The 24,089-nt window shown below is 43.4% G+C and overlaps 1 protein-coding gene and 1 pseudogene across 2 annotated transcripts in view; both read left to right on the top strand.

Moving 5' to 3' along the window:
• The first annotated feature begins 8,564 nt into the window (after positions 1-8,564).
• TROAP (trophinin associated protein) overlaps positions 8,565-24,089 on the top strand; it is a 30,643-nt gene continuing 15,118 nt past the window's right edge. The window contains exons 1-6 of one of the 2 annotated variants that reach the window (XM_087710292.1): positions 8,565-8,620; positions 9,859-10,060; positions 13,885-14,047; positions 15,240-15,397; positions 22,775-22,856; positions 23,049-23,137. In XM_087710292.1, the coding sequence (XP_087566418.1) occupies positions 9,887-10,060; positions 13,885-14,047; positions 15,240-15,397; positions 22,775-22,856; positions 23,049-23,137 (666 nt within the window). In that variant the 5' untranslated portion in view covers positions 8,565-8,620; positions 9,859-9,886. The remainder of the gene's footprint in view (positions 8,621-9,858; positions 10,061-13,884; positions 14,048-15,239; positions 15,398-22,774; positions 22,857-23,048; positions 23,138-24,089) is intronic. The other variant, XM_087710293.1, reaches the window with a different exon arrangement.
• LOC148048212 (uncharacterized) lies at positions 16,777-20,693 on the top strand (annotated as a pseudogene).

Below are 24,089 nucleotides of genomic sequence, written 5' to 3' on the forward strand. Positions count from 1 at the left end.
TCCATTCTTGTCATCCCTGAAGATAGACCAGGGCAGGAAGCAGAGCCCACAAAAACTACAGGAACTGTGAAAGTTATTTTCACGGTTCTGACAGATGCTCTAATTAAATCATGAGCCTCGAGCCAAGCTTCAAAAGAAATCCAATCATTCATTAGGAGCTTCATGTCAGCACGTACCCAAGTGAAGCCAGCCCTGACCCCACATAATTTACTGCCCCAATCATGACCCTGTTTCCTCCCTCCCCCAAAGGGTGTGTCATCTCTTGTACCAAAGAGAATCAATATGGGCCTGGGGTTTCCCCTCCCCCCTCATCTTTCATCTTTAAGTAAACAGATGTTTACTCAACTATTCTTGATTTGCCAACAGGGCAATTTCATGGGTTGTAGAGATCACTCCCTTCCAGCCACTGTAAGTAACCCTGGGATACAGCCTTGAGAGAGATAAGTCTGGAATGTGCATCTGTCTGTTGCTGAGGTGCCATTTCATCAGTTTCCCATCCCCCCTTTCCTATGGTAACTTGAGAGCAGGGCAGGGATGCTTTGCTAGTTGACAGTTATATTAACAGATCCTTGAAAGACTGACAGATTTTTTCCCCTCTGCTTCTCTTGTACCAGAGAGAATCAATATGGGCCTGGGGTTTCCCCTCCCCCCTCATCTTTCATCTTTAAGTAAACAGATGTTTACTCAACTATTCTTGCTTTTCCCCCAAGTTTTATTTTCATATTTCTGTCCATTCTTTATCTTACTGGAAGAAAGAAAGTTACCATGGAGGCTTTCTACCTTAAACTCAGAAGTCATCTTTCATAAGTAAGAAGTCTTGTCTTCTCATTTCTCCGGATTTATTCCAGAAAGAAGGAAACTTCAGGGAGATGCTTCTCTGTGGATGTTTGGTTCATCTCGCCAGTTCTCTCAGACCAAGACCAGCCAATTCTTTAACGGGTGGGGCTGAAACTTTTTTTTTAAACTAAGGGACACAGAATGCAGGACAATTATAGAATAGACGAAGCTAATTTTTGAAGGCGTTCTTTTGGTTTGAAGTACCATCTTTGCTTGGTTTGAATTGCCACGATACCACATCATACTGTGCCAAGGAGTCATAAAATGGTACTTGAGCTCCTTATAATCTACATATGGACCATAGGATGGAGTGATTATAGTTGTCTTTAGAGATAAGAATTTCTGAAACAGAAAATCTCACTTAAACTTCATGACTTTTTCAGTGAATTAGCAGTTTAGGTCATCTCTATGATTATGCTTTCTCCTGTGATTCCCCCCTCCCAAATCACTGTTATTTATTCTTGATTTCTGAAACCTCATTAATGGTCCAGTAGGGATGTTAATTCTTTCCTTGAAAATCAGTAAATGCTAGAGCTATGGAAATTCTTGAAATCTGGCTCTAATAGAAGTTACTTTAATATCAGCTTGAATTGCTTAGTTGAGGTTAGGTAACTTCTACCGCATAGAAGCATTTCGGATCATGATTGCTTACAGTGGACAGCCCAGTTCCCTATCATTTTGAAATATAAAAAGACCAGGAAAATGATCAAAATAGGCGTATTGAAAAAAAACAAAACCCTCTCTCTCAACTTCCCATGATGCAAAGGAGCATTGAGTGCTGCTCCTTGGTGGCCAAAGGGGTAACTCACCTCTGATAAAAACTAACTTATCTAATTCAAGACAGATTCTTTTTTAATTTTAATTTTATTTATTTTGTCACACATGTATAAGATAGATATAAGTATAAACATGATTATGAATACAGGAAATGGATAGGAAGAAGTACGACAGAGACGGTAGGCACGTTGGTGCACTTATGCACGCCCCTTAAAGACCTCTTAGGAATGGGGTGAGGTCAACAGTAGACATGTAAGGTTAAAGTTATGGGGGTTTGGGGATGAAACTACAGTCAGGTAGTGCATTCCAGGCATTGACCACTCTGTTGCTGAAGTTGTCTTTTCTGCAATCGAGTTTGGAACAGTTTACCTTAAGTTTGTATCTATTGTGTCCTTGTGTATTGTTGTGGTTGAAGCTGAAGTAGTCATTGACAGGTAGGACATTGTAGCAGATAATTTTGTGTACTACACTCAGGGCAGACAGGAGGCAGCGTAGTTCTAAGTTGTCTAAGCCCAAAATTTCAAGCCTGTTGGTATAAGATATTTTGCTATGAGCAGAGGAGTGCAGGACTCTTCTCGTGAAATATCTCTGGACTCACTTGATTGTATTAATGTCTGATAGGCAGTGCGGGTTACAGATGGATGATCTTTATTCGAGAAAAGGTCTAGCAAAGGTTTTTATATGCCCTAGTTTGCAATACAATATTACCGGAGAAGCTTCACAAGATTAGATTAACAACTCTTAATGCCTTTTTGGCAATGCTGTTACAGTGAGCTCTGGCACTTACATCATTAGAAATGAGTACTCGCAGGTCCTTGACAGAGTGAGAGTCATCCATGAGGTTGTGTCCGCCCAGCTTGTACTTGGTATTCTGATTTTTTTTTTTTTTGCCAATGTATAAGACAGAGGATTTGTTCATTGAGATTTGGAGTTGCCAATTGTCAAGGTCTCTTTGTAGGGCAGCAGCATTGGGTGGTGTTGAATAGTTTTACATGATCAGATTTGAAACGCAGAGGAGTTCCACTGTCAGTTTTAAAGCTACTTTCCACTTCTATCTGTTTGCTTGTGGTCCATGTGCCTTTGTCTATGTATAGCTCTATAATCTGAGTAAAGAACTCTTTATACCTGGTTGCAGGTGCCAGTTTGCCTGTCAATATCTTGACTGGTTATTCCAGATTACTTCAGACCAGATCCCAATCCACACCTCCTTCTCTATTTTCCCTTTCAACCAGAGCCAAAAAGTTATTGAGAATACTAGAACTTTCCCTTCACATCCTTTCCCTGTCGCTTGTCAGGTTCTTTTGTTTTGATGCTTTCTTTGGTGTCGTGATATCTTTGGAGTTGCCAGATTTTCTTACACATTACTTCTCATGAATATGCCAGTTTCTTAAAATATTGCCATGAAGGCTGGGACCTGGCCCTCTTAAGGAGGGAAAAAGCAGGTCAGAAAGCAGGGGAACATTTGCCTGGAATCTCTTCTTTACTAACTTTTTGAACTCTTGAGGGAGTTCTCAGTATTTATGTACATTATCCTTAAATGGAAGTCAATATGGTACGAATAAGGTTTTCAAATATAATATAGGAACACCCAGAATGCTTTCTCACCTCATAAATCAGACTTCCAAATCCACACAGTAATTCTTACAATAATTCATATGAAAGAGGATTTGCAAAAGGACTTGGAGCTTGTTAGAGAAAGTGCTGTATAGCAGACCAAGTATCAAAGACCAAAGCTTGAACATAGAGGTTCATCTGAAGAACGAGATGCTTGTAGCTTTCAGTTGAGATTCCTTAACCTGTGGGTCATACATACTATGAGTGACGACAGCCCAAAGGATGTTTGTTAATGCATTTAAGGTTACAGGTTTCCTATTAATTTCTCCATGACTGAGGCATCAAATGGATGGCAATAGCTCCATCTTCACCTAATTCTTAAGTAGGATGATTCTCTCAGCTTTTATTTGCATTATTCCCATGATAGTCTATGCAGGAGCTAAAGAATGTAGGACAGCTATTTGGAAGACTGATACCTTGATTTTCAGGAAGTATCTCCTGTTGACTTAGAAGGAATTTACAGAATCAATTTCTATTTGGGATATAGCTAATCAATACCACTTAGGGTTGCTAACTTCTATTGATCTTCAGTTTGTGCTTCTTACTATTGCTTAATATGCAAATATTAAGTTGCAGGAAGCTTAACTGGCAGCAACTATGTCTTAGAATCAGCCAATCATATTGAATCACCTTAATTTAATCGCAAAAAATATTGAATGAAGTAGATTATTCACAATTGAAAGGGGAAACAAGCAGCTGGGAATTAAGCATTTCTATTCCTGAAAATAATGTCCAATTGAGCACCAAAATTGTACATATGGAAATAAGCTCATAGCTTTTATCCTCAGTCCAGTAATACCAATTTTAATATCTCTATTATTGTCTCATTTTGTTTACATTGCTTTGGGAACTTTTTCTGGCACAATAACCTCATTATCATTTATAACTTGAAAGATTAAAATATTGTGATAGTGCTTTAAACCATTTTACTTCATGGCTGTCCTATTCTCTCCTTTCTATCCTCCAAAATCATGGCTAATCCTCTTATAAATATATATACTATTGTTGGTAATTATATATATTCTCATACATCTTGCTCATTTTTGAGCTACAGGCAATGAAGTATGTAGCTTTGTAAAAAACTTAACAGAAGCTCACAAGTCTTCAAAATATTTGCCCAATAATAGTTGAGAACCTTGGTGCTATTATTGAGATAGCTTTTCCTGTCTTCTTCTGTATTACCCCAGTATTACTGGCTTTTATTTCCAGTATTTAAGATCTTTTGTAACTTTTTTCTCTCTGCCAACTTTGTAATTTTTCTGTCCTTCTGTTAAAATCAGAAATCGAACAGACACCCTATCACAGTATTATTCAACTTTACTTGTAAGAATTGGAGGAAACTTTCAAGATTGTGTTTCCCTGAATCCCATTTGGGAACAAGTTCAGTAACATTTTGCTTCAAATATGCTACCTGCTGCACACCTTCAGGGTCAGTAATTTCTAGCTGACAAGGCATAGACGTCTCTAGTCATAGATTTGCCAATTGCCAAATCCAATTTAATGATTTTGCAGGAAACTAGGACTGACTTTCTGGCTATTTTATCTTTTTACCTATATTTCCCCTTCCCTGTGGAGGATCAGTTTTAAAGTCTCAGTAGCTACAAGTACTCCAAAGCAGGAAAAGAACAAGTTGATGATGCAGGAAGTACACAATGTCATGCTATCTACCGTAATGGACCTTCCTACCACAAGTCTGGATCATCTCCCTATGTCCAGGCAGAAGCTGGTTTTTATTTCGTCCTTCCAACTTTTGCTTTTTATAGCAGATAGCTTAGCATTTTGTGTGTAATTGAAACAACTTTATTATATATAATCTACACAAAATTAAATTTTAGACCATTATTGAAGTTGGCTTTCATTATAAAATGCAAGAATTTTTCCCCATGCGGACCACAGCATTTCCCCCTTTTCCTAGCCAAACCAATCCTACAAATTAACTAGGAAAATAAAGCATCATTTGATAGTAAGCATGGTGGCTTAAAACGTTGAGAAAACAGCAGCATTGTTCCCTTGCAAGGATGCGTAAATCTTGCCAGCTTTAACACACTTAAGCTTCAAAGTGGCTATTCCATGACTCAGAATGGGTTCCGAGCTTGAGATATCTGGCAAGGTAGGAATGGCATTGAAACAGCTCAACAGACTTTGAGGTTGCCATTTTTACTCAGCTTTACTTCTTGGCCTCCCAGTGTGCATTTGCTTGTAGACAGCCGCATACAATACTCATTTCTGTACAGGGCGGAGGGGCCTAAATAATATTTCCTGTGGTCAATTCCTTAGAAATGTCTCTGGCACATTACAGAACTCCAGTTTGGATTCTGGTATGTTGCACTTTCTCCCCTTTATCCCAAAAAAATAAATGATAGGGTTTTTGAAAAACTCTGGGCTTATCCTTTATGGGCTTTGGTACCAATTTCCGTGTTCCTTGCAGAGCTAGTAGAGATTCCTGGTGCTAACTCTTCCCATGCCAATGGATCTCTGCACCGCTCCTGCTATGCTAATCCTGTTGATCCCACTTCCTGTCCTTGGATATCCACATCAACTGGCTCTCCAGAACACCTTTCCTTGCAATTAGGCTTGCTTTATTAAATATATCTAGCTTGGGGAAAGATGATGTAGTTTGCCCAGGTAACAACTCAACCCATCACAGTACATATTCTGGTGAAGAAGAAGGATACGTGGAGACTGGGAGGGCGGCAGTCATTCTGTTCCTGGTGCTTCCTGATCTCTCCTGAATAATGTTGGTTTTGTGATGCCCATGGTCAGTGTGTGGAATAGGCCACGTATGCTTTGAACCAGCCAATAAATTTAATGTGAAGAGTGTCTTGCTGCCTATTTTTAGTGTGTGTGTGTGTGTTGACTATCAACAGAATCTTCCCTGCAGAACTCCAAGCTCTGGTGTTGTTTAATTTTTGTTAAAGCTTGGAGGCTGCTGAAAATCTCTATTCTTCACTTGGATTTGTCAAGCAACACAAAAAGGACATTAATTTTCTCTACCATTTTAACACTTTTCTGTGACCTGATCATGCGTTGCACTAAGCCCTAGCTTCTAATGGTTGTACATGTGAACCCAACCAACTGAATTTTAGCTAATAAACCATAATTAAAAAAACCATGGCTTGACATAATACTGATGAACTGTCTCTTTCAGTTCAGTAGTTCAAATAGCTGGACAGAAAATACTTTGAGCAGCACATATGGCCCCAAAGCAGCCAGTTCAATAAATTGGCTTAACTCCATGATTAAATACTAGCTAAGCTACTTTCTGGAAACACTGACTTAGCAAAAGTTGAGTGTAGCTTATAAAGCTCCAAAAGCATCAAAAGTGTAACAGTTAAAAATCAAACACATGAATTATGCAAAAACAGAGAAGGTATAAAAGCTTTGGCTTTATGCTATACTTTAGACAAGATACCAGAATTTCATCCTAGTCTAATAAGCAACTTGAAAAAAAGGTCAATATACATCTGATTCAATGTCTGCAGAGAGATTGAAGCCTACCTGGAGAGAAAAAAAAGGACTTTTAAATAGTTTTGCATGAAGCAAGGGTTGGGCTCAATGGTCCAGCAGCTGCTGGATTATAGGTCATTGTTCATTTTGCTTGGCAAAAACTCTTAAAGCACATTTCATAAGCAGCCAAAACCTAGTGAAAAGGGATCATTAGTATGATTTGGCTCTCAGATTATAACTTTAGAAGCCCTGGTTTTATTCTCTATTATAATAAGGTGCATTCGAAAGAAAATGCTGATTCAACTCACACACAGAGCAATTGGTGCAAGTAGAGTATCTCTATTGCAGAACTCTACTTGTTATAGCAATATCGCCCCAAATCCTCCAGGTCACAAACTCCCCTCCCAAGCAGTTTAGTGAGTAAGCACACACACAGTAAATTAAAGAGATATATTCTCAGGCAAGCAATGTTGACCGATTATATCTACCAAGAGCAGAGGGTGGTCGAGAACTCCTACAAGTAAAACAGACTGTGGAAGAAGGAAAACACAGCTTGAATGATTACATCCAGAAAAGTAAAGAACCAATGATTAAGGAAGTAAATAAAGGAGGCCTTTTAAAGACTTAGTTAAGTCAAAAGTTGAATATAAGAAAGAAGTAATTGAGAAGCGAGCTGAAAATTGGAAAAACAAAGCTATGCATAGCCGATACTTGAAAAGTATTGAAGGCAAAGCTGACCAAAAGCTAACTTGGAACTGGTTAAGATCAGGAGCACTGAAAAAACAACAACAGAAGGCTTTATTTTGGCAGCTCAAGAACAAGCCTTAGCCACAAACTGCATGAAGGCAAAAATTCAACATGTTACCACCAACAGCAAATGTCGCCTCTGTAATGAGAAAGACAAGACAGTCGACCACTTGATCAGTGGGTGCAGCAAAATTTCACAAACTGACTACCGACAACGCCATGGCCGCGTTGCTATGATCATTCACTGGAAATTGTGCCAAAAGTTTGGATTTGAGGACAGCAAAAACCACTAGGACCATCAGGTTGAGAAGTCAAGATCTTGTGGGACTTCAGAATCCAGACTGACAGGCACTTGGCCCACAACACAGTGGACATAACAATAGTTGAAAAGAAAAAAGTATGGTTCATTGACATTGCAATACCTGGAGATGCACGAATTGAAGATAAACAGCAAGAAAAAATCACAAAGTACTGGGACTTGCAAATTGAAGTTGAGCTGCTGTGTGCTACTGTGGAGCAATACCCAAAGGGCTACCTTGCTATTTGGAAATTCTAAATTTATCAGCCTTGAACATTCTGATTCTACAAAAAACCACCCTACTTGGAACAGCTTATATCCTCCGACGTTACCTTAACAGTTCCTAGATCCTTCGTTAGGACTCGAGCTGTTGAGCTACCAACTAGCCCCAAAGGTTGTGAATCTCACCAAAGATTAAACCACGTAGTAGTAGTAGTAATAGTAGTAGTATTAGTAGTCAGGGGTCATCAACCTTTCGGATCTCAGAGACCACTAAAGTCATAATTTTAAATCCCCCAATATAACTTTTTTAAAAAGATAAATAATATTTAGTGCAATATAAAAACGCAAATAATTTTTCTGCGGGCCACCAAAGTTTTCTCACGCAGAACCATTTGAAGACCCCTGTTCTAAGTTGCAACTTTGGGCTCAACTCCAGTCCCCGAGAGCCTCGCCCCACCCCCTTTTCCCTCGTGGCTTAATTCTAGCCATTCAACGCCTCCCTTTGTCCTCTTCCGGTCTTTGGCCGCTCCAGAACTCCCCTCAGCGTTCTAGCCTCGCCTCCTGTGGCAGACCACGTGATCTCTCGGAAGGACCAATCGGCGCCTGCTGCTGCTTTATGAACTGAGCCGGCGGCTACGCCTCTTTCGCTTTGCTAGCGGAGGGGATGATCCGGAGCAGGTGAGCACGGGGAGGAAGGGTGACCCCGTCCCCGTCCCCCTCCGACTGAAACTGGCCGGGGTGATGGCGATGCATAAGCAGAGTTTACCTGAGAAGCCCCCTTTCCCCTCCCCTCTCGGGAAACGGTGTAGAGCAGAAGGCGGAGCTGTAGCCAGACCGTTACGCCGTGGTCAAACCGTCCGCTGACACTTTTAGCTACAAACTTCGGTTCCTCTCGGTGTTGGGGGGGAATGGGTATGGGGGAATGGGTGTTGGGGGAATGGATATGGGGGAATGGGTGTTGGGAGAATGGAGGGAATGGGTGTTGGGGGGAATGGGTGTTGGGAGAATGGGGAGAATGGGTGTTGAGGGGAATGGGAGCTGCGGGGGGGGAAATGGGGTGAGGAGGTAACTTATTTGTTGTGGTAACTAGGATGATGTCTTGTCATAGAAACACCACAGAGAGTTTCGTGGGTTATTCCACAAAGCATTAACTGAATTAACCCAGTTCCTCCTCATTCTCGAAGTATCGAGAATGTTACTGTAACATTTATTTTATTTTTATTTGTTTTGTCAAACGTGTATAGGATAATAGAAGTATATACAAGATTATGGATACGTGAAATGAATATGAATAAAAGTGAACATTAGGACAGGGACAGTAGACCCGTTGGTGCACTTATGCACTCGCCCTACAAACCTCTTAGGAATGGGGTGAGGTCAACAGTAGACAGTCTTAAGATTAAAGATTTGGGGGTTTGAGGAAGAAACCACAGAGTCAGGTAGTGCTGTTGCTGAAGTCATATTTTGGAGTTTGGTATGGTTTACCTTAAGTTTGTATATATTGTGTGCTCCGGTGTTATTGTGGTTGAAGCTGAAGTAGCCATTAACGGGTAGGACATTGTAGCAATTAATGTTATGTACTATACTTAGGTCAGACCAAAGGCGGCATAGTTCTAAGTTGTCTAAGCCCAAAATTTCAAGCCTGGTGGTATAAGATATTCTGTTGCGAGCAGAGGTGTGGAGGACTCTTCTCATGAAATATCTCAGACTCGCTCAATTGTATCCTTGTAAAAGCGCTGGGATTAGGAGAGATGTAATTGACTATCAAGTAGTGCTGATAACAGTGGATGTAAACAAAAATGCACAGCGAATAAATGAGAAACTACGACTAGGGGTGGTGGGAGAAGGCATACTGGACTATTCACATTGTATTCCACCCTGGTAACTGCTACACTGCTTGCTTGCTTTTGATGTAGGTGCAAACCCAGGCAGACAGGATCCTAAATGGCTCCAGTAGGAAAGGAAAACCAACAAGTATCGTTGCCCTTTCCGAAGACCCGAGACAAGCCAGATTGGAAGGAAAACACTTTGCTAGCTGCAGGCTCTTTGAGCAGCAGTAAGATCCCGGTGCTTTCCAAAATCAGACACGCTCCAGAGTGGAGACAATCCCAGCCACAGGTGAGAATTTGATGGATTCGCTTTTGACTTAGGCTTGTGTGGTTTTAAGTTTCTGTTCGTTTTGGTACTTGGCTGTATGTTTCATTATGAATCAATTCTACAAGGCTGCCCTATTCAAAACAGTACTGGGAAGTGTATGTATTATAAACTGCCCAGTAAAAAAACACACCAAAAAATGATTACCCAAAAACCAATATACAATAAAGGAAAATATTTGTAATTCAGGGTTGAAATGAAGGATCCTTGTTGCTCCTTGAGCTTGGTAGTTTTCTTGCAGACATTTCATTTCCCAAATTAGGTAATATATCATCAGTGCTGGTATGGAGTGGGGTTTGTTTTCTAGTTAGTTGGGATGGTCTTAGAGGTTCTTTGATTGAGTTGTCATCTTGATTGGCAGTTTCATGATTGGAGTTTTGTTTACTTGATTGTTGATCTGATGTTAATCTTGGAAATCTATGCTTATCTGGGTACTGATTGTTGATGGCGAGGTGTTTTGTATGTTTTGCATATTATGAAGATATTGTTTATCTACAAATATCTGCAAGAAAATTAGCAAACCCAGAGAGCACTAAGTACCACTCAACTTATGCACAGTTCTTCCAGAAAGCACCTATTGTTCAAACCCAGGGTCTGGATAAAAAGCCAGGTCTTCAAGACAGCAGGGTTGGGGATCACATTTTCAGGGAGATCCTATTCTAATGAGCAGATTCAATAACATAGAGGGCATATCATCTGAGTCCTATCGGATGAAACTGATTTAAAAATGGGACCTGACTTTATTTAGGCAGAAAGAGTGGGGAGAAAGGCAATTGCTCAGCTAGGGTCTATGCCTTGAAAGTCTTTTATAGAACAAAATGAATACCTCAAATTGCACCTGGAAATTGCAATTTGCCTTCTCAACAGGCTTCTCTAGAAACAGGTTTGGACCAGTGGTGATATTCAGCTGGTTTGGACTGGTTCAGGAGAATTGGTAGTGGCGACCTGCAGGTGAGCTGCCCACCTGCCCTGGCTTTATGCTGTCCTATTTACCCATGTTTTCTAAGCTGCGCACATGTGTGCAAGTTGCACATGAGAGCAAAGCGCACATGTGGTAGGCTGCACACATGTGCAGAAGGCATGCACGCTCAAAAAGCGAGCGCATGTGAGCACTCACATTTTTGGTGTACGGGCAAACCAGTGGTAAACTTATGTGAAACCCACCTCTGGTTTGGACCCACAGACCTGATTGCACAACACCTTCTGGACATCCTTAACTACCAGGAGAGGCATTCCCCTAAATGCCAGGTAGATGAGTTAACAGTCTTCAGAATCCTGTTAATTTCTGGGTGAAACATCCCAGGTAACAGGACATAATAGTGCCTTAATCAGTTTGCATGGAGTCCTAATATGGGCTCTTACCCATATTTTTACTTCATCTTTCTTCAGTCGTTCTCTAAGTGTGTCTTGCCATTTCATTCCTTGGAGCTTCTTAGAAGTCCAGGGGGCCCCATGAGAGATCACATAGAAGAAATCAAATCCCTTCATTATGTACTAATTTGAATTCAGGGTCCAGGCAGGATTGGTATCAAACAACGGCTCAACCTTCCCTATGAATAGCCCGACCCAGATTCTCACCATATCTCTCCCTGATTGTCAGAATTGATGTGAAGCTATGAAGGGGCGCCTTGCTTCAAATGAGCTTTCCATGGGGCTCCCCAAAGGAAGCATGTCCCAGTGACATTTCTATGAAGCTAATGGTTTGCTCAGAGTCCTCCATGCAGAGTGCTTTTCTTTCAATGTCACAGTGCTGTTTCTGTCCAACTGGAGTGGGGTGATTGTATTGAGCAAAATAATGCTGCTTTGTACATCTTTAGTCATTATTAGTAACAGTGTTACTTGTACATTGCTAATGGTTTGGCATATATGATAACACAAAATAATAACTTCATTTGTGTGTGTACAGATACAGTGGGGCAAAAAAGTATTTAGTCAGCCACCAATTGTGCAAGTTCTCCCACTTAAAAAGATGAGAGAGGCCTGTAATTGACATCATAGGTAGACCTCAACTATGAGAGACAAAAAGAGAAAACAAATCCAGACAATCACATTGTCTGATTTGGAAAGAATTTTTTTGCAAATTATGGTGGAAAATAAGTATTTGGTCAATATCAAAAGTTCATCTCAATACTTTGTTATATATCCTTTGTTGGCAATGACAGAGGTCAAATGTTTTCTGTAAGTCTTCACAAGGTTGGCACACACTTTTGCTGGTATGTTGGCCCGTTCCTCCATGTAGATCTCCTCTAGAGCAGTGATGTTTTGTGGCTGTCGCTGGGCAACACGGACTTTCAACTCCCTCCAAAGGTTTTCTATGGGATTGAGATCTGGAGACTGGCTAGGCCACTCCAGGACCTTGAAATGCTTCTTACGTAACCATTCCTTCGTTGCCAAGGCGGTGTGTTTGGGATCATTGTCATGCTGAAAGACCCAGCCACGTTTCATCTTCAATGCCCTTGCTGGTGGAAGGAGGTTTGCACTCAAAATCTCACGATACATGGCCCCATTCATTCTTTCCTGTACACGGATCAGTCTTCCTGGTCCCTTTGCAGAGAAACAGCCCCAAAGCATGATGTTGCCACCCCCGTGCTTCACAGTAGATATGGTGTTCTTTGGATGCAACTCAGCATTCTCTCTCCTCCAAACATGATGAGTTGTATTTCTACCAATTCTACTTTGGTTTCATCTGACCATATGACATTCTTCTGGATCATCCAAATGCTCTCTAGCAAACTTCAGATGGACCCGGACATGTACTGGCTTAAGCAGGGGGACACATCTGGCACTGCAGGATCTGAGTCCCTGGCGGCGTAGTGTTTTACTGATGGTAGCCTTTGTTACGTTGGTCCCAGCTCTCTCCAGGTCATTCACTAGGTCCCCCCGCGTGGTTCTGGGATTTTTGCTCACTGTTCTTGTGATCATTTTGACCCCACGGGGTGAGATCTTGCGTGGAACCCCAGATCGAGGGAGATTATCAGTGGTCTTGTATGTCTTCCTTTTTCTAATTATTGCTCCCACAGTTGATTTCTTCACACCAAGCTGCTTGCCTATTTCAGATTCAGTCTTCCCAGCCTGGTGCGGATCTACAATTTTGTTTCTGGTGTCCTTTGACAGCTCTTTGGTCTTCACCATAGTGGAGTTTGGAGTGTGACTGTTTGAGGTTGTGGACAGGTATCTTTATATTGCTAACAAGTTCACACAGGTGCCATTAATACAGGTAATGAGTGGAGGACAGAGGAGCCTCTTAAAGAAGAAGTTACAGGTCTGTGAGAGCCAGAAATCTTGCTTGTTTGTAGGTGACCAAATATTTATTTTTCACCATAATTTGCAAAAAAATTCTTTCCAAATCAGACAATGTGATTGTCTGGATTTGTTTTCTCATTTTGTCTCTCATAGTTGAAGTCTACCTTTGATGTCAATTACAGGCCTCTCTCATCTTTTTAAGTGGGAGAACTTGCACAATTGGTGGCTGACTAAATACTTTTTTGCCCCACTGTACATAAACACACATTTGCTCTATAGTTATAGATGAATGACTATAAATCATTCGGGGCGGGCTATAAACGTAATTAAATAAATTGTGCTTGGCACACTGTCCTTTGGAGTTCTGTTTTGGGCCTTGGTTGTTCAGTGAAGGATACTGTGCTTGGAGTAGAAGGGCTACTATATGGGAGCGGGGAACCTGGCTTCAGGCTGATTCTGCTCTTCTCTAACTAGGTTACCACTAGGGAATGTTTTTATAGGAAGACAATAGCAGCCTGAGTTTAATCCTCTTGTTTTCTTTGCAGCCATATTCTTCCAAAGCAAGGACTTGCACATTGGCTCATTCCAATCCAGTCCTGGAATTGGCAGCTGGGTTACCCCCCAAGACCCCAACAAGGGAACCCTTATCAGACATGCAGTTAACCACCTCCGGTTGTAGGAATAAAGGTGATGTGTCTCTTGGCAAAGGTATATTGTTCCACATTCATCCTCCTGACCTTCCGTAAGGGCCTGAAGGCCTGGCTCTGCCAGTTGGCCTGAGCCCCAATGGGAGCACATCACACTGGAAGTGGCTAATGGGTTAAGACAAAATCCCACCTCACTCTTGTGTGCATCCTATTCCCTTCCTCCCCACCTTTTAATTGTAAATTATTACGTACTGTACTGTTTCTTGCTGCAGTGTTTTATTGGCTTTTAATGTTTGTAAGCCACCCGGAGTTGGCTCTAGGTGAGATGGGTGGCAAACAAGTCTATTTATTTGTTGAGATGGATCAGTTTTTATACATCCTTTTAAACTTGATTGAATGAGCCATCACTTGATAGAATTTTGGCTCTCTGCTTAGGCATTGGTAGGCAGCTAACTTTGGATGTGATGGACTAGTAACTTTAAGTTAGGGAGTTGGTTTGTTAAATTTCAACTCCCACTGACATAGGCAGTGTTGCTAATGGCTGGGAATTAAGGAAGTTATGTTTTCAGCAAAGTTTTGTGAGTCACAGATGTCCTCCTGCAGTGCCAAACCAAACCCGCATATTTCAAGAAGAGCCTGGCCTCAGGAGCCTTGTTCTGTACTTGATAATCCATGGCTTGTTGGGTTGTGTGGAATTGTGGTTAATCATAACAATAATTGGTGGTAATAGTTTGAATCAACAGCATAAAATGTAGTACTAGGATGTGTTTTTTTTAAAAAAGAGGACTGGTTTGTAACTAACACTAAGTGACAATGGTAACTTCACATATGGCTTAGTGTTATGGATGAGGCCACTGCTGCTGTGTGTCAACTGCTTTAAATTATCCAGATCAGTCTTGAAATTAGATTTTTTGCATGGATAAATTATCTCCCTTTCTGCTGCTCTTTAACCCTAATAAAGGTTTGATTTGATTTAATCCCCTTCTGTTTTTGACAGAGCACGCTTGGATGATGTAGCTCTTACGGTAGGCTATGAGGTTTACGTGGATTGTGTTTTCAATTGGAGATGAAAGAATTTTTTAAAAAAAATCTAGTTCTTTCTAACTCTGCATTTGAATCCAGCTTGGGAAAAATGGTGCAGACTTTAGGAACTCTATTCTTGGGATCTGGTATAATTAATTGCTTGAGGCCTTTTCCTCCCGAACACAATTCCTTAACTGTGTGGCTAATGCAAATCCTAATTTTCTTTGCAGAAGTGAACTCAGACGAGTTTGTGTCTGACCCAGAAGCTCTTGCTAGCATACTATCCAACACAGGGCTGACCCACCAGATGGTGAGTGTAGCACACAAGCCCAGCCTAGCCCAGCGAATTCCTCTGAAAGGGAAGAAAGCATGTTTAAGCAGCATTGGGGTAAGTCTCCATCATGGGCAAGAATTCTCCTGGCTCACTTGTTTTACGTGTTCTGGCTTACTGAGTTAAAATGGAGCAGTACAGATATCCAGCCAGGCACTTCTTGTTTCTTTATGCAGTAGTTCAAAACTAATGATGACCGTTAATTGCCATTATGGTTTAACAGAGAAAATATGATCATCATCATCTGCAGATGTTTATGGAGATTCTCAGTCATCCAGGTCATGTTTGTCCCAAAGGTGCTTTTTCCAAAGGTAACTGGACTTTGTTTTTCATTAAAGACATTTCATTCACATTCAAGAAACGTCTTCAGTTCTGATTTCAGAAGACTTCATAACTGAGGAAGCTTCTTGGATGAGAAGCAAAACGTCTTCAAGGAAAAACAAAAGTTCAGTTGCCTTTTGAAAAAGCACCTTTGGGGGGATCATCTGGTGATATATTACCTTAACCTTACCTTTTTTCTCCCCCTTGGGTGTGGGATGTTTGTAAACGTTCTAGTTCCAGCCACAATATCAGTTGGGAATGATGTACAAATGCAAAATTCTTAATTAGATTCATACATTGTCATGATTACAAACAAATTTTCTTTTAATATAGCATGAAGTGTGACCCCAGTTATAATGTGCATGCCTAACTCTAGAATTCTCTCTCTCTCTCTCCATCTCTCTCTCTCCATCTCCATCTCTCTCTCTCTCTCTCTCTCTCCATCTCTCTCTTCTCTCTCTCTCTCTCTCTCTCTCTCTCTCTCTCTCTCTCTCTCTCTCTCTCTCTCTCTCTCTCTCTCTCTCTCTCTCTCTCTCTCTCTCTCTCTCTCACACACACACACACACACACACACATTTCCACTCTGGATTGCACAAGTGAAGCTCTTGATGTTCTGTCTGGAGGTTGTTTGGCTCGGGACTTTAGCTCAATTCTGAAAAGATGGAATGGCTGTGACTCATACCCAACACTTTTTCCTCCTCCTATTTCCCCCCCACAATAACCCTGTGAGGTGGGTTTGGCTGGTCACCCAGCAGGCTTTACTTGCCTAATGAGGAACTAGAATTCATCGTCTCCTGGTTTCTAGCTCAGCACGTTCACCGATACACCAGCTTTGCTTGCCTTAGGATTGAACTATTCCACTGCAAAACTGCCCATGTGCGAGCTCAGAATGGCTGCTCCGCTTTCCGCTCCGTTTCAAGCTGACGGAGAAAATGCTGGGAAACCTTACAAAGAGGCAGTATAATCCTTTGGAGAGGTCTTCGGGGATGATTGAGTTCCGAGGGACCCGAAGAGGCCAGTTTGCTGGGGAGGTCATCATTCCCGGATGATCTCAGGTCTCGCAACTCTCAGTGGTTTTGAAGGGATCTTTGCCGCTTGATGGCGGCAGCGTGCGGATGATGGTGGCATTTTCTACTAATTCTCGGTGCCTGCAACATCTTTTGACTGTGCACGCCCGGCTTGTTGAGCCCCTGGGGACCTGTTTGGATTGCCACCACCCCGGAGGGGCAGAGAACGACCTGTGCGCCCGCCGAGGTTGGGCAAATTGGGCGGCTGGCTACATTTGCCGCTGCCATCGCCCTTCCGGACGCCCCTTCCCCCCCTCTGTGTTTGGCTCAGCCTTTGCATTAACGCTGCCTCCTTTCTCTTCCGTCGGCTGTTTGATTGGACTTCTTCCCTTGGTGAGTTTCTCCCTCAGCCCATCATCGCTGCTGTGGAGCCTTTTTCTACCCCCCCTGCTTGTCATCTGGCTCCTTTCCATCTGGGCTTCTGAATATCCAGTCGTCTTTAATCGTAATCCCAGGAACTCTGGACTTGCTGCCTCAACTCCAGTCGCTTTGACTATTACTACCCACGACTGCCCCTGGAATACCATCTTGGACAGCACTTGTTTAATTCCACCCTACAGTGCTTTGGACTCTGGACGAGTGGGGGTGCTCACTGCATGTAGGAAGGCCCTCTGCTCCCCCCAACTGGCTAAATGCCAGGTCTGTGATTCAGAAAGCTCCCCTCATCCGGGACTTAATACTAGACGAGGGGGCAGACCTGGCATGTATTACTGAGACCTGGCTGGGCCATGAAGGAGGAGTCCCCCTCTCGGAAATGTGCCCAGAAGGGTTTCAGGTGCTGCACCAACCACGACACTAAAGAAGGGGTGGGGGAGTGGCAGTTGTCATCTGGAAATCATTAGCACCTCGTGGGATCCCTGCTCGGGAGACTCTCGGGTGTGAGTCCCTTCTGGTGAAGTTGGACCTTGGGGATCAAGTGGCCCTGTTGTTAATGTACCTACCTCCCAGCTGCATTGCAACAGCCCTGCCTTCGCTACTGGAGTCAGTAGCTGGACTGGCGGTTGAGTTCCCCAGACTTATTGTACTGGGGGACTTTAACCTGCCATCTCTTGGCGAATGCTCAGATGGGGCGCAGGAGTTTATGACTTCCATGACAGCCATGGACTTGACCCAGGTAATTCAAGGCCCGACTCATACAGCGGGACACACTCTTGACTTCGTGTTTCTCTCGGAGCAGTGGAGATGTGATCTGGAACTGAAGGGCATAAAGACCTTGCCCTTATCATGGTTAGATCACTTCCTACTGCGGCTTGATTTTCAGAAACTACTACCCCACTGCAGGGAGGTGGAATCGATTAAATGGTTCCACCCCAGGCGCCTGATGGATCTTTTGAGATTTCAGACGGAGCTTGGGGAAATACCTGACTCCCTTGCCCACAATCCGACAGAATCCTTGGTCGCTGCTTGGAACAGAGCGGCGGCCGAGGCTCTTGATCGGATTGCGCCTTTGCGGCCTCTCCGCAGCAGTGGATCCAGGAGGGCCCCTTGGTTTACCGAGGAACTTCGGGAGATGAAGCGCCAAAAGAGACACCTAGAGCGATGCTGGAGGGCCAGTAAATCCGAATCTGACTGAACACAATTAAGAGCCTTTATCAGGACTTATCTAGTGGCGATTCAGGTGGCCGAAAAGCCGTTAACACCTGGCTGTTCCAGCAGGCCTGGGGCTCCTGAGTTCCACCCCTACTCGAATTATTGTGCGTGTTGTGACTTTTTAAATTGTTTTGTATTGTTGTTTGTTTTTTGTCTTTTTACTTTTTGTATTGTGATCCTTCCCTTCTGGTTTGTCAGCCGCCCTGAGTCCCTCCGGGAATAGGGTGGCATACAAGTCGAATAAACCAACCAACCAACCAAAATGTATGCATTTCTCCGCTCTCATTGCGTCCTCAGAATCCCGCCCGGCTGCCCTGTTTAGGATAACCCGCTCCCTCCTGAAAGGGAGGGATGCGGATGAACCCTTGCAGGGAAGAGCCGAGGAATTTGTTCAGTTTCTGTCGGACAAAGTTGCTCAGATTCGAACGGCCCTAGACTCCACTTGGGCAGTACCTGCAGAGATGCCGAGAGTGGGCCTTGATCAGATTTCTTGGAGCGAGTTCCAGCCTGCTACTCCTGAGGAAGTGGACAAGGCCATGGGAACTGTGAGTGCCTCCACCTGTCTACTGGACCTGTGTCCCTCTTGGTTGGTTTCGACCAGCAGGGAGGTTACAGGAGGCTGGCTCCAGAGGATTGTTAATACCTCTCTTCAGGAGGGATCTTTCCCGCTGCCCCTAAAGGACGCGGTGGTAAGACCCCTCCTTAAGAAGCCTTCTCTGGATCCAGCTATCCTTAAAAATTACAATCCAGTCTCCAACCTCCCATTCGTTGGGAAGGTTGTTGAGAAAGTGGTGGCCTTTCAGCTCCGACGGACCTTGGATGAAGCAGATTATCTGGATCCCTTTCAGTCGGGTTTCAGGCCTGGTTACTCCACCGAAACTGCTTTGGTCGCGCTGACCGATGATCTCTGGCGGGCCAGGGATAGAGGACATTCCTCTATCCTGGTGCTTCTTGACCTTTCAGCGGCCTTCGATACCATCGACCATGGTATCCTTCTGCGACGACTGGGGGAAGTGGGAGTGGGAGGCACCGTTCTACGGTGGTTCTCCTCTTACCTCTCAGATAGGTCGCAGTCAGTGTTGGTTGGAGGGCAGAGGTCGACCCCTAGGCCCCTAAAGTATGGGGTGCCTCAGGGCTTGGTCCTGTCCCCCCTCCTTTTTAACATCTACATGAAGCCGCTGGGTGAGATCATTCGTCGGCATGGGATCAAATACGACCAATATGCGGACGATACCCAGCTGTATCTGTCCGCCCTGTGCCAACTCAGCGAAGCGGTAGAAGTGATGTGCCAGTGCCTGGAGGCTGTCAGGGTCTGGATGGGAATAAACAAGCTGGCACTCAATCCTGACAAGACTGAGTGGCTATTGATGTTGCCCCCCCAGAATGGACCAGATATTCCATCTCTTAGCCTGGGCGGAGAAACTCTTCACCCCTCAGAGAGGGTCCGCAACTTGGGTGTCCTCCTGGATTCTCAGCTGACATTAGAATACCACCTGTTGGCTGTGACCACGGGGGGCTTTTGCCCAGGTTCGCCTGGTACACCAGCTGCGGCCCTACCTGGACCGGGAGGCACTTCAAATGGTCACCATGCTCTCGTCACCTCTAGGCTTGATTACTGCAATGCGCTTTACTTGGGGCTGCCCCTGAAGAGTCTTCGGAGACTACAATTGGTCCAAAATGCGGCCGCGCGAGCGATATCGGGTGTACCTAGGTACACCCATGTTACACCTATCCTCTGCGAGCTGCACTGGCTTTCCATCGGTCTCCGAATGCGCTTCAAGGTGCTGGTCATTACTTTTAAAGCCCTACATGGCTTGGGACCTGGATATCTGCGGGACCGCCTCCTGCCACATACCTCCCAACGATTCATAAGATCCCACAGGCTGGGCCTCCTCCGGATACCCTCAACTGGACAATGCCGGTTGGTGACTACTCGGGGGAGGTCTTTCTCTGTAGCTGCCCTGGCCCTGTGGAATGATCTACCCGCAGAGATCCGGACCCTTCCCACTCTCTTGGCCTTCTGGAAAGCCATTAAAACCTGGCTGTTCCAGCAGGCCTGGGGCTGTTGACCCCCAAATATGGTCCAGCCCCATTTAGAATGGAGTGCATGATGTGTCGTATTTTATATCTATCTTTCTTCCCTGTATCTTATTTTATTTTTTGATTATTTTTGTATTTTAAGCCGCCCGGAGTCCTACGGGATTGGGTGGCATATAAATGTTATTAAACCTAAACCTAAACCATTCTACTCAGGGCCATCCTTCAAGGCCATCTTTGCTGGTTCAAAATGCAGCGATATGAGCAGTAACAGGCTTTTCACTATGCTTGCTAATTGACTTTTAGGTGCAATTCAAGGCATTGTTTATTACCTATAAAGCCCTTCATGGCATCAGGGCCAGCTATCTGAGGGGCTGCCTATTTCCAATTCTGTCTGGTATTTTGCCTGTCTAGTATTTTCACACAGAGTGGGGGCACCTCAAGTCCCCTTTATTAAACATTGTCTCTGCCCTCTGGAACAGCATCCCACAGAGATGTGGCTTCAGGACGGCCTTTAAAACCTGGCTTTGTTCCCAGACTGGTTTTATTTTCATTTTATTTATTAAATTGATTTATGGAGCTGTCCATCTCACAAAACATTATTATGTTTGTGGGAGCCTTGTCAGGTTTTTATTGTATTGCTTTTAGTCTGGGCAGTCCTGTTTAATGTTTTTGAGGCTTTTAAATATTTCAGCTGTGTAACTGGATTTAGTAAGCCTCCTAGAGCCTACTGGAGTGAATGGACATGACATAAATGAAATTAATAGATAAGTATTTTTTTTTACTGGGGGAAAGGATTCAGACCATGCATATTTTCTTTTCTTTGTGGATCCTGCTTGCCGTTTTCCTAAACCTAGAAAAAAAAACTCTTGTGGCTGGAACAGAGGGAAAGGTAGACTTAAATGAAGTCCTCGGCCTCAGATCCATGGCCTTTTCAGGGGTGGCTCCCTTCCTGTGGAATATTCCCTGGAGATAAGATTGGTCCCTTCCTTTTACTTTTCCAGAAGAGCCTGAACACAAGATTCTTAAGGACACCCTCCCCCCCATGTTGACACGGAGCCAATCAAGTGGCTGATTTGATTGTGGGTTTTTTGCCACTTGGGGAGAGTGTTAATGGGTTTCTGTATTGTGGACTTTTAATTTTGTAAGCTGTTCAGAGTCACCGTGTTTTTCCAGGCGGTCTTTGCCTTAGGATCACAGTTGAGACCAGGGTTAAGCAAGCAAGGGTATTGAGTGAGTCACATCCAATTTTACGACCTTCTTCTCATTTCCATCTTTACTTTATTCCCTATTTGTCAACATAACTTTTCAGTTTCCTCTTTATCTTGTTTTTCTTTCTTGACTTTAGACAGTACTCTAAGGTTGCAAGAATGATAAGTACAGCGTTTCTTAAATGCATCCTTTCTCTTTTTACTGATTTAACTATGAATTGATTCAGATTCCCATTTCCCCCCATTCTGATTATTACTGAGTTTTCCTATCCAGTTTAAATCGGATGCTTTTCAAATTGTTCTGTTCAGTCCAGTTTTTTTTTTTTTTAAATTGGGGCATATTACCATATTTTTGGACTATAAGACGCTCCGGAGTATAAGACTCACCATGATTTTGAAGAGGTAAATTTTTTTAAAAAAGCTTTTGCACTCTGCAGACCTCCCAAACCCTCTGCACGCCTTGTTTTTTTGCAAAAAAAAAGGGGGGGGGCATGCAGATGCTTTGGGAGGCTTGTAGAGTGCTCCTGGGGGCTGGGGGGGGGGAGATCCATTTTATGCTCATTTTTGCCCTCCCCAGCCCACAGGAGCACTTTGCAAGCCTCCCAAACCCTCTGCACAGCCATTTTGGTGAAGGGGGTGGGGTTTTGGTAGGCGAAAAATGCTGTATTCAGTATATAAGACACACCCAGATTTTCACTCTTTTTTGGGGGGAAAAGGTGCGTCTTATACTCCAAAAATATGGTACATCTATATTTTTGTTCATTTTTACTGCCTTCCTTTATTGTCCCATATTAAGTTTAAACTCCTCATAGCCTTTAACAAAGCCCAGAGCCATAGCAGTTATTAAGTGAATCATGAGGTTGTTAAGTGAGTGTGGCTTTTTGACTTTGCTTGTCAGAAGCCAGCTGGGAAAGTTGCAAATGGCGATCACATAATCCCAGGATGCTGCATCTGTCCGAAACACATGCTGATTGCCAAGCACCCAAATTTTGATCATATGACCTTGGCAATGCTGCAATGGTTGTAAGCGTGCGGACCGGATGCAAGTGACTGTTTTCAGTGTCGTAACTTTGAACGGTTGCTAAATGAATGGCTGTACGTTGAGAACCACCTGTATAAATTTGCTTAATAAATAAATACTAGAGGTACCAGGCATCCAAGCACTGTCTTTTAAAAATTGGATGTGGTTGTGTGTTCTCTCTCTCTAGAATGCCCATAGCTCCCTGGGTACAGAGACTCCTGCGATGAACCCTTTTCGCATGTCCCATATCTCTACGTCTGCTTCAACAGGTATGGCTTACGGTAATCTGGATTTCCCTTGTGTAGGAAAACAGGCTTCAGTCAATGTCTTAATATTTATTCATGAAGTTCCCATGATACAATTAACCAGGGCTTTGAAATATTTGAAGCTTACATGCATTGGAAAATTGTTCTGAAACCACTGGTGCTATCATCCATTTGATTTTTTTTTCTTGTTCACAGATATGGATCGCCCACAGTCTTTGAGCCTTGGCTTAAATACTCAACAACTTAAAACGTTGTCAACCACACTCAAGAATTGGAAGCCCGGGGTAGGTAGTTGATTTTCTTTTGCATGTGGAAACACCAGCAACCCCCGCCCCCCAAACCCTTCAAAGTAAGGCTGTTGAATGGTCAGCATCAGGCTCTGTAGTACAACAACTCACAGCTTTCATTTAATAAGGGTAAATTAAAATCCATCAGTTTTCTAGTCAGTGTTGGGGCACAGTATTATAAAGTTCTCTACTTTCTCTGCATCTGAGAACAGAGGTGACCGAGTCTCTGCAGCCAACTATTGCTAATCAGAATGTTTGCCCTGTTGCCTGGCAAGTAACCTCACCAGATTTCCTCTGTTGTGCTCACCTTTCTGCTCACCTGGTACACTTAACAGCATCCTCTGGTAAAGCTGGCTGTTCAGAAGGTATTTGTGGTTGATAGGCCTCTGATGATATTTGGCTTTGTTAAGGGAGGCTTTCCATGACTGCATCCGGTTTTACGACCTTTTCCTACCACAGTTAAGCAGGCCACCGCTAAGCCAGACATCATGTGACTGAATTGCGACCTCCTACCGGCTTCCCCAGTGGCTTTGCTACCCGAACCGGCTGGAAGATTGCAAATGGGGATAACGTGATTGCAAGCCAACTGCCAAATGCCCAGATTGCAATCAAGTAACAGTAGGGAAGCTGCATTGGTTGTAAATGTGAGGACTATTTCTAAGTCACTTTTTTCGCAGAGCTGTCATAACTTCAAACGTTCACTACACCAATAGCCTCATTAGGCAAGGACTACCTACCTATATGTATGCACCTTCACATGCACATATTCCTATTCATACTTTGTATGCATTTGTGTCTACCCCGTGTGGCCACATACAAATATGTTATGTGTTGGTTCTGGACATTACTATGGGAACTGCCATGTTTATATCTAGGTTTCTTTTTCCTTAGTCCTGCCTGCCTGCCATGTGTGGTCTTGGATCTACTTTTCCCAAAGGTGCTTTATTCC

Source organism: Thamnophis sirtalis, unplaced genomic scaffold, assembly GCF_051295495.1.
Source record: "Thamnophis sirtalis isolate CommonGarterSnake01/CBP01778 unplaced genomic scaffold, rThaSir2_p1.2 scaffold_3, whole genome shotgun sequence".
Classification (NCBI taxonomy): domain Eukaryota; kingdom Metazoa; phylum Chordata; class Lepidosauria; order Squamata; family Natricidae; genus Thamnophis; species Thamnophis sirtalis.